This window comes from Dufourea novaeangliae, unplaced genomic scaffold (assembly GCF_001272555.1).
Source record: "Dufourea novaeangliae isolate 0120121106 unplaced genomic scaffold, ASM127255v1 scaffold58, whole genome shotgun sequence".
Lineage (NCBI taxonomy): Eukaryota > Metazoa > Arthropoda > Insecta > Hymenoptera > Halictidae > Dufourea > Dufourea novaeangliae.
The window spans coordinates 183,277-195,943 of NW_015373930.1; the positions used below are offsets into that span (position 1 = coordinate 183,277).

Here is a 12,667-nt window from a genome sequence, read left to right on the forward strand (position 1 = left end):
TCGAACGCCCCCGAACCGAGGTGAGCGTTATAGGAGGGGAAACTGTCCAAAAGAAGCTGCCTTTGAATCTGTTTTTTGCTCCGCCATTATACGCCACACAATAGTACCGCGAAGGAAGCCGCTTGCCTCGTTCTTCCGTGTGTTTTCATTCGATTACATTGTTTCTTTTTTTTTTTAAGTCGATCTCTGTTCAAGCGTCTAAACGTGTCTACGTCCGTGTTAACGTATGTCTCGTGGTTGCGCTATTCGCCAGGTGAAACACGTTAGTGTCCTCTCTCTCTCTGTCCCCCGTTCTGGGTCTCTCTCTCTCTCTCTCTCTCATCTTTCTCTTCCTCACTCTCTTTCTCTCTCTGTCCCTCTCTTTTTCTATTTCCCTTTCTCTCTGTGGCTACTCTCAATGCCCTCGACGTCTCTGCGGAAGTCGCGTGTGTGAAGGTTTTTCGCGTACGTGGACATCGGCGGCGACGACGCGAAGTGATTCGTATAATAGAGTGCCATTACCGGGGATACAAATCTTGCGCGTCATTATGCAATAGACGTGCAGCTGACCAGAGAGAACTGCTTCTTTTGCTTTTCCGACGAGGACGGCGATGGTGATGCGCGGCATGTTTTTATCTTTGTTTTCTGATACCGTGCCACAAGGAAACGCCGCTGCCGCTGCCGCCGCTCATTTGCTTTTCTATATTTCGCGACGAGTAATCACGTGGGAATGCGTCAGGCGATGCTAGCGTACCTGTTATTAATCTCCGTAACATGTTCACTCGGTAGTGTTATCTAGTGTAACTATGTGCAACACCCTCGGTACCGCGGCAATTGGACGTGAATTTTGCACTTTCGGATATGCTTCCTTCTCCACTTTCTACCGCGTATTTTCTCCTTCGTTTGTACCACGCAGCCGTTCTCAAACAAAGTGTTATTCCTTTGAACTTTCTTATAGATGCGTCGTCCTGTTTTAATGCACTAAATTTTTTAATAACGCGTTGTCGTTCACCGGCAGTGTTTTACCGTCTCGGATTACTCGACGTTCGAAGTTCATCGTTCGAAAATAGTGATTCAACGCTGGAACATACATCTTCGTGGGAAGAACGAGTTCTTTCTCTCTCTCGCCTTTCTGACGTTCCTCTTATGTTATCTTGCGTGCTTGAATGTTACTCCTACGAGAAATATTGCCCTGAATACTTTCCGATATTAAATATGCTTCCTTTCTACGTACGAAAAATATAAGGTGAGCACAATTAGAAATTTTTCATATTTCATTTTTAGCACACTTGTTTTTCCTACGTTATGTATCATGAATGAATATTTTTGTAGTAATATATTGATTAACAGATCGTTCAGCAATAAATAAAATAATTGTCATAAGTATTTTAATTAATATGCTTTATTGTATACTAATATTTTTGTTTCTATGTATTTTCTGTTATATTTTATTCAATAATGTCTAAATGTTTTATATTTTGTTTATTTGATGTAATTGTAAATGATAAAATAATTAAGAAATTTAGAAAAATGTGTGAATCATGTTCAAAAAGTGTTAGTTGCTTGAGGTAGCTAATTGTTAATGTAATATATAAACTAAGATTTATTTTTTAATGAAAGCCACAGCTGTATAATAAAATGTAAGTCACATTTTTGTTGCTGTGTATTTTGAAGCGTATAATTATCTGGGATTACAGAATTTTTATTTTATACATTCACACATAATTTTGTGACACATAGAAATTTACTGTAGCGTAACTTTAGTTAATCCTCACACATTGATTATTTTACATGTCATATAATCTTATTACATATATTATTCTTTCCAAACAGTATTTACCTTTAATATATTACAATATATGAACGGTAAATATAAATTAATTGTGCTTTTAAGTATTTTGAACATAATGCAAAGGAAATTTGAAATTTTCATTCTTACATATTCACATTTTACATATATAACTGATTACATTAAAATTATTGTTCAATGTATGTTGAAAAGTGTTAAGAAATTACAATGAAACAAAATGCATAAATATTTGAATTATTGTGTAAATTAAACATTAATTGAATTGCATTTACTTTTTTAATTGACTTTTAACAATTTATTTGCAGATTAATTAATGTCATCGATTGGTTCCAAATCTGTAAGCGAAGAAATTAAGCATAATGGACACAGAAAAGACTGATGAAACAAAATAATGTTTAAAGATAAATGAATAAGGAATAAGGAAGATAAGACAAGAGAACAAAATCATAACGGGGAAACATCTTTGGGGGATAAGAACATATAATAAAAGCACAGAACAATAAACTAGCAATGGATGAATGGGAGTGAGCACAGTGCACGCGAAGTGCAGGTGTGGGTGCGCACGCACGCGGGAGCCTCTGGATGTCGAGGCCGCAGCACTGGCAGTGTCAGTGGCAGTGATGGCCCCTGCTCTGACGGAAGGTGGTCCTCAGAAGCCTGAAAATTTGCTCCCTTCCCTTCCAGCTGGTGGGTTCCTTTCCCCAGAGCAGGCTACACAAGTCTGCCAGAATCGTGAAATTCTGGCGAAATTTGTTGTCTCTGCAAACGTTCAGCCATCAAAGATTGACGAGCAGTGTTTACATGGTATATCCAAGGACCTGATTCGTGATGTCATCAACTCAAAATATGCAAATGATCTTGATAGTTTGTCAACATTTACGCACGGATCTGACTTGATTACAAAACAGTCATTAATTAAAGAGGACTGTGCACAACCAGACACTCTGGACAGTCCAGACAAAAAGGTGACCGACATTATAATGAACGACCCATCTATGGGTGATCAAGCGGACAATATGGGTTTCTTAAAATCAAGTGCAGACTTGCCTTTGGTGGGCTCAGAAGCTGCAGGAGACAATAAAAATCTGGACGTGGATCAAATAATGGCCTTTAATACTGACATAACTACAGATACCGAGCAGTGCAACATGGGCAATGTCAGCGATATTGGACACAATGTAGAAGAGATTTTGCAAGTTATTAAATCTATTGAAAGTGTGGAAAATGCAGAAAACATATCTGCAGGTGTTAGTGAACCAGTGCAAAGCACTGTGGATGGTGTGGAAATGTTTTCTATGCCCGAGGAAGGATTTTCTTCCTTTGAACGGGATTTACTTAACGATGTTGATGTCATGAGTATTTGCAACAATATGAATATTGCAGAAACTGTGGACCAACCTAAAACTAACAACATAAAGTTGCAGCAAGATATTGTTGCTCAAAAACAATTTGAGAATGAGAGAAGATGTGCATTTTTACTAAGAAGACTGAGGAAGCTTCAGGCAAGAATAATAGGCAGGCATGTCGCCGAAGAAAATACAGGAGTTCTTGAACTTGCTCATCATGGAGTGAAAAAATATCTGTTTCAAGAATTGGTTAATATCAGTTCTAAATCTAATGCTAGAAACTTTCCTGAGATTAGTAGTAGTTTAAATTCGTTTTTGCAAAAGATTGAGAAAATGTGTGTTGCTCAGAGCAATAGTGTGAATCGTCAGCGATTATGTTGCCGATATTTTGGTGGTGGATCGCGTGATAGTTTGGGTGGCACTTCTGGCACTAATGGTAATCGACAGCCAGTGTTTGGTACTCCACAAATTAAAGTTAAAGGTGATGAAATGGAAAACTTGGCTGGACCCTTGGCCATGCAGCTACATGTTGTGGAGTCCAATCTTGACTCTGATTGTACAGCATCCAGTAGTGGTGGAGAAAGTTGTGATGAAATGCAGACATTTAATAACCCACATCAGCAACATTTATCTATGTGAGTTTTAATTTCGTCTTTATAACTACTATTATTTTCCAATTACAATTAAATCATATTCTTTAATATACAGGGTGTACCAAGTGAGCGTTGTTATGAAGTTTCAGGATTTCCTTTCAACTGTACGAAAAGTTATATCTGTATTGTTTTCAGAGATATGGATTTAGTTTTTTAAATTAAACTGTAGCATTTTGTAAATATTTTTTATTAGAACGAATCATGACAAATCTAACAACTGCACATATTGTTATAACTTCACACTTTTTCGTCTTCTTTTTTGACTATTTTCTGGACGCTTGAGTCGAGACTGGACGGTCTCCGGAAGTACGGGTCGTCAATGATTGCACTTGAACAGACAAGCATAATTGTGTTATTTATTAATTGCTTATCCTTATTCAGTTAAGAAAATAAACAAAGATGAGTAACCATGAAGTGCAGAGTTGTAATAGTATATTGCAAAGAAAACATGATGTCTAAAATGTGAACAGACGTTGTGGAATGTCGCAGTATGTGGAGGTGTTCATTTCAGAGACAACTGAACACTCAAAGGTATAAAGGAATCACAGCATTCCAGAACTTCTATTAACGTTTTATACATTATTTATGTTTCTTTTTGTAACATATGTATAGTTGGTAGATTTGTCATGATTGGTTCTAATAAGAATTGTTTTAAAAAAACGTAAGTTTTATTTGGAAAAAAGAGAGTAACATGCGTATCTCCGAAAAAATGCAAGTAAAGAAACTTGGATGTACAAAAGTTATGTACCTTTAAATATAGTTCAACTTTTGTTTAACGTACTTTTTGGACAGTACAAGGAATGAGCTGAAATTTCAGGATGACACAGATACCTAATAAATCTCCTGACACCCTGTATACTAAGTAATTCTCAGGCCCTTTCTGTTTCATTTTCATTGTGCATAGAATGAAAATACAAGTTTATTTATGTCTACTTTGATACGGTATACATACATTATTAACGAATTAAATAATTATAGATGGTACTTACCCTGTAAAATAATTGTTGCGAAAGATTTCATAATACACGTTTTACATAGTTTTTGATAAAAATTTTATACTATATAATTATTTGAGTAGAAATATGGGAAAGCTTGAAACCGAATAAATATGTCTGGCCGGTTTCAGATAATTTCTACTTAATAATATTTTCGTTTTCTAAAATACATTTCTTTTAGATATGGAATATTATATTTTTGCTATGTGTGTAAATATTACTAAACTTATAATGCTTGTATATTCGCTAGAGTTACCTTAATATTCTTTGTTCTAAAAATTGCCAGTGGAAAAAGATTCAAATATTCTACATTTAGTATGAACATAGGTTTCATTAATGTTGCTTTTAGATCAAAAAGAGCAGCATGGAGGTATGCTCAGGATCGTGCAGGTGTAGCTGCAAGATGGACTTGGTTACAAGCACAAATATCAGATCTGGAATATAGAATTAGACAGCATAATGAATTGCAACGACATATTAGAGCTAATAAGGGATTAGTGATACTTGATAACACTGAAACAGTAAACGGGTATAGTGGTGTTTTACCTGGCTCTACAGGACGTTATAGTTCGTCAGAAACTGAACTACCAGCTAGTAGAACACGACCATTCGTATGGAGCTTTTATAGGAAGAGAAAACTATTGCAAGTAGACAGATTACATGAAGTTTCTAAACGAGCAGCAAAAGCATCAACATTAAGATGCAATTGTGATAACGTATTACCTCCGTGTGCTTTATGCACTGGAAGATCAGATCCAATGCAACCACAAGAACCAATTGAACAGATGTCTGTCCAAGAACGAGTTGCACTTGTTGATCCTAGTTATCATCCTGTGTTGTCATTTCCTGATGGTAAATAACATACTACTGTATGAAATGCATAAAGTACTTCACTTCAAACATAATTTTAGGAAAAATGTGTTTTAATTTGTTACAACGTAACATTCAAGAGAATTAAAATTGTACGATTTTTGTAAACATTTTTGTTGCTTAGAAATTACTCAAGGAACTCATCTTGAAGCTATCATGAAATCAGTGGAATGGCAACAAAAAATGTTAAGAGGAAATTTACGAATTACTCGGCTGAAGGATAAAGATGGCAATGAGAGAAGGAATAAAAAACTTCCAGGGCACAGAACAAAATATGCTGCACGATTAAAAAAATCATCCTCAAGTATTCTTACAGCACGTACGTATCGTGTAGAATCTTCCATTTTTGTTGCTCCAATTAATTTTGTCGATTATTTATTTATATTAGGTCATCCCATTAGTTCGTGCCGTTTTTCGAGTGGTTACGTATATCAATATTTTGAACGTACCTCTAAGTTTCATGAAAAAACGTAATTACCCCCTATGAATTATTGGCTTAGGTATTTCTATGATCTCCATTTCCTAACCGATAAATTTTGCGATTTCTCTAAAAGATCTCGAATTTTATCTTCCGTTTGATTGAGAAGGACGTTCGGAACATTTTTGTCTTCCAAACCAAAATTACCTTCTCTTCTAAAAAATCAAGGTCTTAAACCGGTATGATTTTAATACTGGTATTATGCCATCAAAGATCGGTATGCCGAAAACCGAAATAAATACCGGTATTTTTTCGGTTTCTATAAGGGTAGGGTTTATATAAGGTTCTATGTGGTGAAGGTACAATCGGAAATACCGGTATAATACCGTTATTTTACGTTTCGGTAGAAGTCCCTGGAAAGAGCATCTTTTTCGCAAACAACACATATTGTTTGTAGCGATTGTTACCAACTTTCCTTTTCGAAATTCATATAACATGAGATGTCAAAAATGAACACACATTTTGCTCATGATTTTGTACTGCCAGATATCACTATTCTTACTATTCTACGGTCATATGCCTACGAATGAATTTTTCAGATTGTTTTCAAAGAGTTAAGCTGAAATGTATTTGGTCTTTTCTTGCCCTGTGTTTATAAATCGATGCGTGAAAAGTATACACGCATCGCAGCACGAACGTATGAGATGATATAATATATTTATCTTTTTAAATTTATTTACCATTGAGTTCGTTTCTCTAGGAATTAAGAGGAAAATGTTGAAGGGAAAAAGAAATAGACTAGGTCACGATAGAAGTGTCCATGGTTTGAGTAGAAAGAGGGTACAAAAATTGCCTGCTGAAGATGATGATGATATTAGTGCACTGTCCAGCTCTAGTAAGCATTCATCTCCAGTGCCTTCTCCTTTGCACCATACTGCTACTTCTACAGAAAGAAATACTGTTAAAGAGAAAAGTTCCACTTCTCATGGGTCAGTATTATTAATTCATCTAGTAAAAAAAAAAAACATTTTTTTCTAGAGAAAAATTTGCACAATTAATTGTTGCACAGGAATGAGTAATTAATTGTATACTTAAAGAAGAATAGTAATATCTTTACAAATAAAACTTTTTATTTCAGACGCCTCAGGCAGAATTCATACGATATCGATAATATTGTTATACCATATAGTGTAGCTGCTTCAACTAGGCTTGAAAAATTACAATACAAAGAAATATTGACACCAAAGTAAGTGATGTTAAATCATTAAAATGATGTCTTTAAGTTTGTAATCGTTTGTGTTATAATGTATATATATCTTTTTTCTTTTTGTAAAATAAAGGTGGAGGTTATGCGAAGAACCTTCGAAACTGGATATTAAGAATGGAGTTATGCACAGGCCTAGTCAAGACAGTGATGTAAGTCCATGTAATTTAGTAGTATCCAAGTAAATACGATAGTAGTTGCGGTAATATGTGAATGAGATAATGAGAATCTCTTTATTTTTTTAGTTTGAAGATATGTCAGATGAAACCATTGCTTTGAGACATGAACGCAGTGAGCGAGAGGAAAATAAACGTTTTATGACATATATGAATATGCCACATCAGTCACGTATTCGTCACAATCGCAGGACAGATAGTCGAGCAGATAGTGGTGCGAATACACCAGGTTATTGTAGTTCTTGAAATATTTGGTTAAATATTATCTGAAACAAATTTATTGCGTTATATGCATCATAATTTCTTGAGCAATGATTACTGAGTCATGGCTCAACAAATTATTTTTATTTCGGTCGCTTCGAAAAATAGGAATGTTATGTAACGTAATAAATTGTTGGAGAAAACGACAAATGATTTTGTTTTTAGATCCTATGTCTCCACATGCAAGCGATTTTGGTGGGGATGTGATGTCGCCAGTTACATCGCCTCCTGCGACTCCTTCTCAAGTTCAAGATTCCGAAAATCAACATAACTCGGACACACAACGGACATCTGCTTTACAAAATGCATTACGACGTCGTACAACACCTACGCTAAGATTAGGAAAGGATGACATGAGTACTTTGGTAAATGAAGACGAAAATGAGGTATTATTTTTTTCCATGCGTTTAGAATGTATGTATGGTTTAACACTCATTCGGCCATCGGTGTGTTTTTTATACCTAGAAACTTAAACGCAGTCTTAACTTGTTAAACAGAGTGAAACATTTTTAAGAGTTTTAATATCTTGGAATACATTTAATGTAAATGTATTTTAATTACATACATACCTATATATTTCTATGTGGTTATTTAACATTATTAAAGTACATAAACAGATTTTTAATATAATTACGATGTAATATGACTTTAATATAGATGTGTGGGTTTGAAAAGAACCGGTGGCGGTTATTTGTTTAAAATTTTATTGATGGCCATACGAGTATTGAATATTACGTGTATTGAGTTACTGTCACTTTCAACATTTGTAGCTATGTGATATATGAGCTGATCAGCAAGAATCATTGTGGCACTGTATACATGCACGTAAAGTTACAATATTTTAACAAAATTTTATAATGTTTTTAAATAGATTTTGCCATACGAACCAAGGGTATTTCCATTATCCGAAGAAGTTTATGACAAAATGCTGGAAGTGATGCCAGATGGGCATTGGCAAGCTTCGTCAGCGTCTCTGTGCTCCCGAGAAGAAGAGAAAGCAGATGATGTACGTACTCTGTGATTGCATTCAGTGTTTCATTACTGATTATCTACGTCAGAATCGTTTTATTACAAAACAAATGTGTGCGCGTACTGATTATTAATGTAAACTTTGAGCCAACTTTCATGGCTCCTCGAGGCTGTTCCTGGTAAGCAGTGCTATTTGATGCTTCCTACTTTAAACATGATTCATTTTATTTTACCGCATATTTCAGATTTTAGCAATATTTAAAAGAGATTGCAATGCGTTTACGTAATCTTTATCTTTTTATAAGCATATTAGAATCTTTTTGATGAACTAGTCCGCTGTTTATTTTCTTTTCGGTTGTTATAAGCTTGTAAACTTAAATATAATTTTGTTGTTGTAAATATACGCAGAATAACCGTTGGGCGAAATAAGTTTGTTATAACTACTTAGGTAGATGTTAATATTTCGTTTCTAGGATGGGGAAATGGATTCTCCAGAGTCCGATTCGACGGAATCAGCTTGTTGTGACATAGAAGGTGAGGATCCGAATGATCCTGAATGGACAGTAGCTGACGATAGGGATACTGAAAAGGAACGAATACGTCCGACGGCTAAAAGATAGGATAAAACCTTTAATAAGTACAGTATGTCTACGTCGTCGTTACTATATGCAGAAGCTACCTGTCAATTGTTACATATACCTGTCGGTCATGTAATATGCACCTTAAGTTAATGGTATTACGAATCTGTAAAGTGTATTATAAATATAAATTTTATAACTTCATTTCTGCTTAAATCAATGGAAAACCTTAATAATTGCTTTTTAAGTACTACTATTTCGGCCAAAATATTTGAATTGTATAAACACCAATCCTTTTATTTAGAATAAGGATATTGTTATATTTTTCTTTCAATGTTATAAATAATAACAGGACATACAGTCCTTCAAAAGTTAGAATCTCATACAAACAGCATTAGACAGTTTTATACATGCATATTAAAAAAAAAGAAATAAACAATAAAAATGTATTTATATTATAATCAAATCCTTACATTAAATAAAAGTGCCAACCGAAATGTTTGTAACATTACCCTTCGACGTTGCATATTATTTCTAGTTGCAAAAAATGTTCATTGTAAAGTAATTGAAAACTATCAACCTAGCATCCAGTTATTATGAACACTTATAATTTATTGTATGTGTCCCTATTATTGCGTATAATTACTACACTTCTATATTCATCATTTCTTATATTTTTATGATTTCATAATTTTTCGTATCTCGTATAACAGTCAAAAGCAGTTCACTTGCAGAATCTTTAAAGAATATGTACATAATCATCTACATTTACTTAATATTTTTCATACACTATGCAGGTAAGAATATCGATTTAGGATGCGATCAGACAATTACGTCACTTTAATTATTACAGTCACGTCAAATAATTTAAAGTGACTCAAGTAATATAAATTCTGGTATTAAAAGATTACCACATTCTGTATTTTGACTGTTATGTTCTTGCTACTTATAATTTATGTAGCATGATTTCATGTTTATTTAAGAAACAAGTTCATTGTTTAAAATTTCATGTCACTGTGATTTCGCGATTTTTTAACAATCTGTGATATTACATGTAATTTCTTTCTTATTATATTCTTTATATTTAGTCAAGCATACATATATTTAAACGTTGTGTGCTTAGATTTTGTACATCACATTTTAAATAAAAATAAATAGGCAACAACAGAAAATGTTTTTTCTTCATATTACATTATCTGTTAGTTTTTAGAATCTTCTAAACAAAGGAAGGATATAAAATGAATTTTAATAATGAATAAATTCACAACTTACGAATGAACATAATAAATATATTTAAATTTTTTTTCATGTATACATTTTCAATTAAGTTTTCAAGATTACATTGCAGTAGAAAATAGAATATAGAAAAGTATAAAAATGCATTTCATGCTTTAATTCATCACGTACTGATGGATTACTCATTTATACAGTATTACTAAAGGCAATATATTGTGTGTCTAAATTTTCTAGATCGACTATCACGGCGGTATGAGTAGTACTAAAACGTGGAACTGATATCAATCTAATCACTTGATTTTCATCACCTAAAAATTCAATTATTAATGACTTCATACTATGAAGTGTTATGAAACTTTTAAAGTACACATACCTTGCCACAATTTTGTTTCAAATTTCTCTGTATTTCCTACAAAATATACATCTGGGCATTCTTTCATAATGAATAGATCTTTTTCATAATATGGACAAGCTAGTAAGGTATCTGGAGCAGTTGGGCACACATGTCTCCACAATAAAGTTTTCTCCAGCCACTGAATAGGTGAAATACTTGTTTTACCAGTTGCTTTGATGATGTCATTGATTGACTGACCACTAGTGCCAATTACTACTCGTTGCTCAATTTTACCAATCCAAGGATTAGTAGCACCTTTAAAGCTTTCAAATCTATTGCGAGAGCAAACAAAATTTATTAATAATAAAACGTTTTTTGATTTTTAGAACCAATATGTAAGAAAATAATACCTAAATGATTTAGGTAATAAACATGGATGTAGTGGTTTTTGAGGTAACATGGCATTTGTAGGATCATGTTCACCTGGCATTAAAGTAATACAGCAACAAGTTGCTAAATTACTTAAAAATGTATCTGTATTCTTTATTGCTTCTCCAATTACTTTAGCTGATGTATCTGTTGTATTATTACTGCTTACAGTATTACCTGTTATTGCAAATTATATTATCAGCAATCTTATGTAATTTTTACAATATTAAAATGATTTACCTGCGATAATAAGACGAACAATAGAGGTTCCATCTTTCTGAACTTTGATATTACCAGCCATTCCAGACAACCATTCAAGAAAAAGATTTATTCCTAAGCTTTCCAGACTTTGTGACAAGTCTAAACCAGATACTATCACTAATTTTCCTTTAGATGTATATTCAGTTACAGAGTTTTTTGGTGTACAACCAGGAAAACACCAATCCTTGACCTAAATATAATAGGTTATTTCTGTCCATGGGTTAAATGTATAATTATTCAGGCACATTTGCTCATATAAAATAACAATTACCATAAATGCTCCATCACTGTTCTCATTACCTTGTACCGCACAAACAACTCCAGTAGCAATATTTTTTAAATCAACTTCTTCACCTACTAACTTGATACGTAGCATTTCATCTTCTAAGAAAGGCTGGTCTTTTTCAGAACAATAATCTGATCTAGAACAGGGAACAGTGAGTTGATGATCTTCACTGAGCTCACGTAAGATCGATGGTTTCCATTGTTGATGTTTATAAAGTGTACCAATTATTATACATTCTTGGCCATCTAAATTTTCTAGTTCAGCCAATTTCACTATGGGAATATTTCCTATCCAAATAAAGATACATTTAATTTCTATTTGAAAACAAATTATTACTAAAGTAATTTGTCTATGCTTATTATAGTACTCTGGTCATAACTCGTCGATTATTAACAAAAATATCTCTTGCAAAATAATGAAAAAAAATATAATATATACCCCATTTAGCTTGAACACGTGGAATTAAAAGATCTCTTAATTCGGCAAGTCTGGCAGCGTATATGTGTGCAAATTGTTTCGAATAATCATTCTTTGTGTTTACGAATTTCTTCGAAAGATCTTTGTATTCAGCCTGTTTTCTTTTAAACACTTGCGGCTTTCTGTTTTCAGATTTCGTAAGTAAGTTGTTGCATTGTTTATCGCTTTTATGAACCATTGTCGGATAAAACGTAAAAACTGTGAGCAAACGAACATCCGTTTAACCGGTCAACGGCGTAACACCAACGGCAGACCGGCTGAGGGGCAGTGATGCCAGAATCGTGGGTAAACCGCGCGAGCGCTTACCCTCTCCATGCCTCCCGTG

At 33.8% G+C, this 12,667-nt stretch overlaps 2 protein-coding genes across 2 annotated transcripts; one reads left to right on the forward strand and one right to left on the reverse strand.

Annotated features, from left to right (window-relative positions):
- Positions 1-1,016: 1,016 nt before the first annotated feature.
- LOC107195137 lies at positions 1,017-9,523 on the forward strand. Its single transcript, XM_015584921.1, has 11 exons — positions 1,017-1,225; positions 2,095-3,770; positions 5,133-5,635; positions 5,778-5,972; positions 6,832-7,060; positions 7,210-7,317; positions 7,412-7,487; positions 7,581-7,740; positions 7,938-8,158; positions 8,644-8,778; positions 9,215-9,523. The coding sequence occupies exons 2-11, from the start codon at positions 2,308-2,310 to the stop codon at positions 9,359-9,361; spliced, it is 3,237 nt and encodes a 1,078-aa protein (XP_015440407.1). The 5' UTR covers positions 1,017-1,225; positions 2,095-2,307; the 3' UTR covers positions 9,362-9,523.
- Positions 9,524-10,741: 1,218 nt separating this feature from the next.
- On the reverse strand, positions 10,742-12,574 carry LOC107195134 (DNA polymerase delta small subunit-like). The gene is made up of 6 exons (XM_015584917.1): positions 12,304-12,574; positions 11,851-12,152; positions 11,559-11,769; positions 11,300-11,495; positions 10,929-11,221; positions 10,742-10,863 (listed from the first exon to the last, which is right to left on the reverse strand). The coding sequence occupies exons 1-6, from the start codon at positions 12,518-12,520 to the stop codon at positions 10,742-10,744; spliced, it is 1,341 nt and encodes a 446-aa protein (XP_015440403.1). The 5' UTR covers positions 12,521-12,574.
- Between the last annotated feature and the right edge of the window lie 93 nt (positions 12,575-12,667).

Coding starts and splice junctions, on each gene's coding strand:
- LOC107195137 (XM_015584921.1), top strand. CDS start 2,308: ATGGGAGTGAGCACAGTGCACGCGAAGTGCAGGTGTGGGTGCGCACGC. Junction 3,771..5,132: donor CATCAGCAACATTTATCTAT/GTGAGTTTTAAT, acceptor TGTTGCTTTTAG/ATCAAAAAGAGCAGCATGGA. Junction 5,636..5,777: donor TGTGTTGTCATTTCCTGATG/GTAAATAACATA, acceptor TTTGTTGCTTAG/AAATTACTCAAGGAACTCAT.
- LOC107195134 (XM_015584917.1), bottom strand. CDS start 12,520: ATGGTTCATAAAAGCGATAAACAATGCAACAACTTACTTACGAAATCT. Junction 11,770..11,850: donor ACAGTGATGGAGCATTTATG/GTAATTGTTATT, acceptor TATTATATTTAG/GTCAAGGATTGGTGTTTTCC. Junction 11,496..11,558: donor TGTTCGTCTTATTATCGCAG/GTAAATCATTTT, acceptor TTGCAATAACAG/GTAATACTGTAAGCAGTAAT.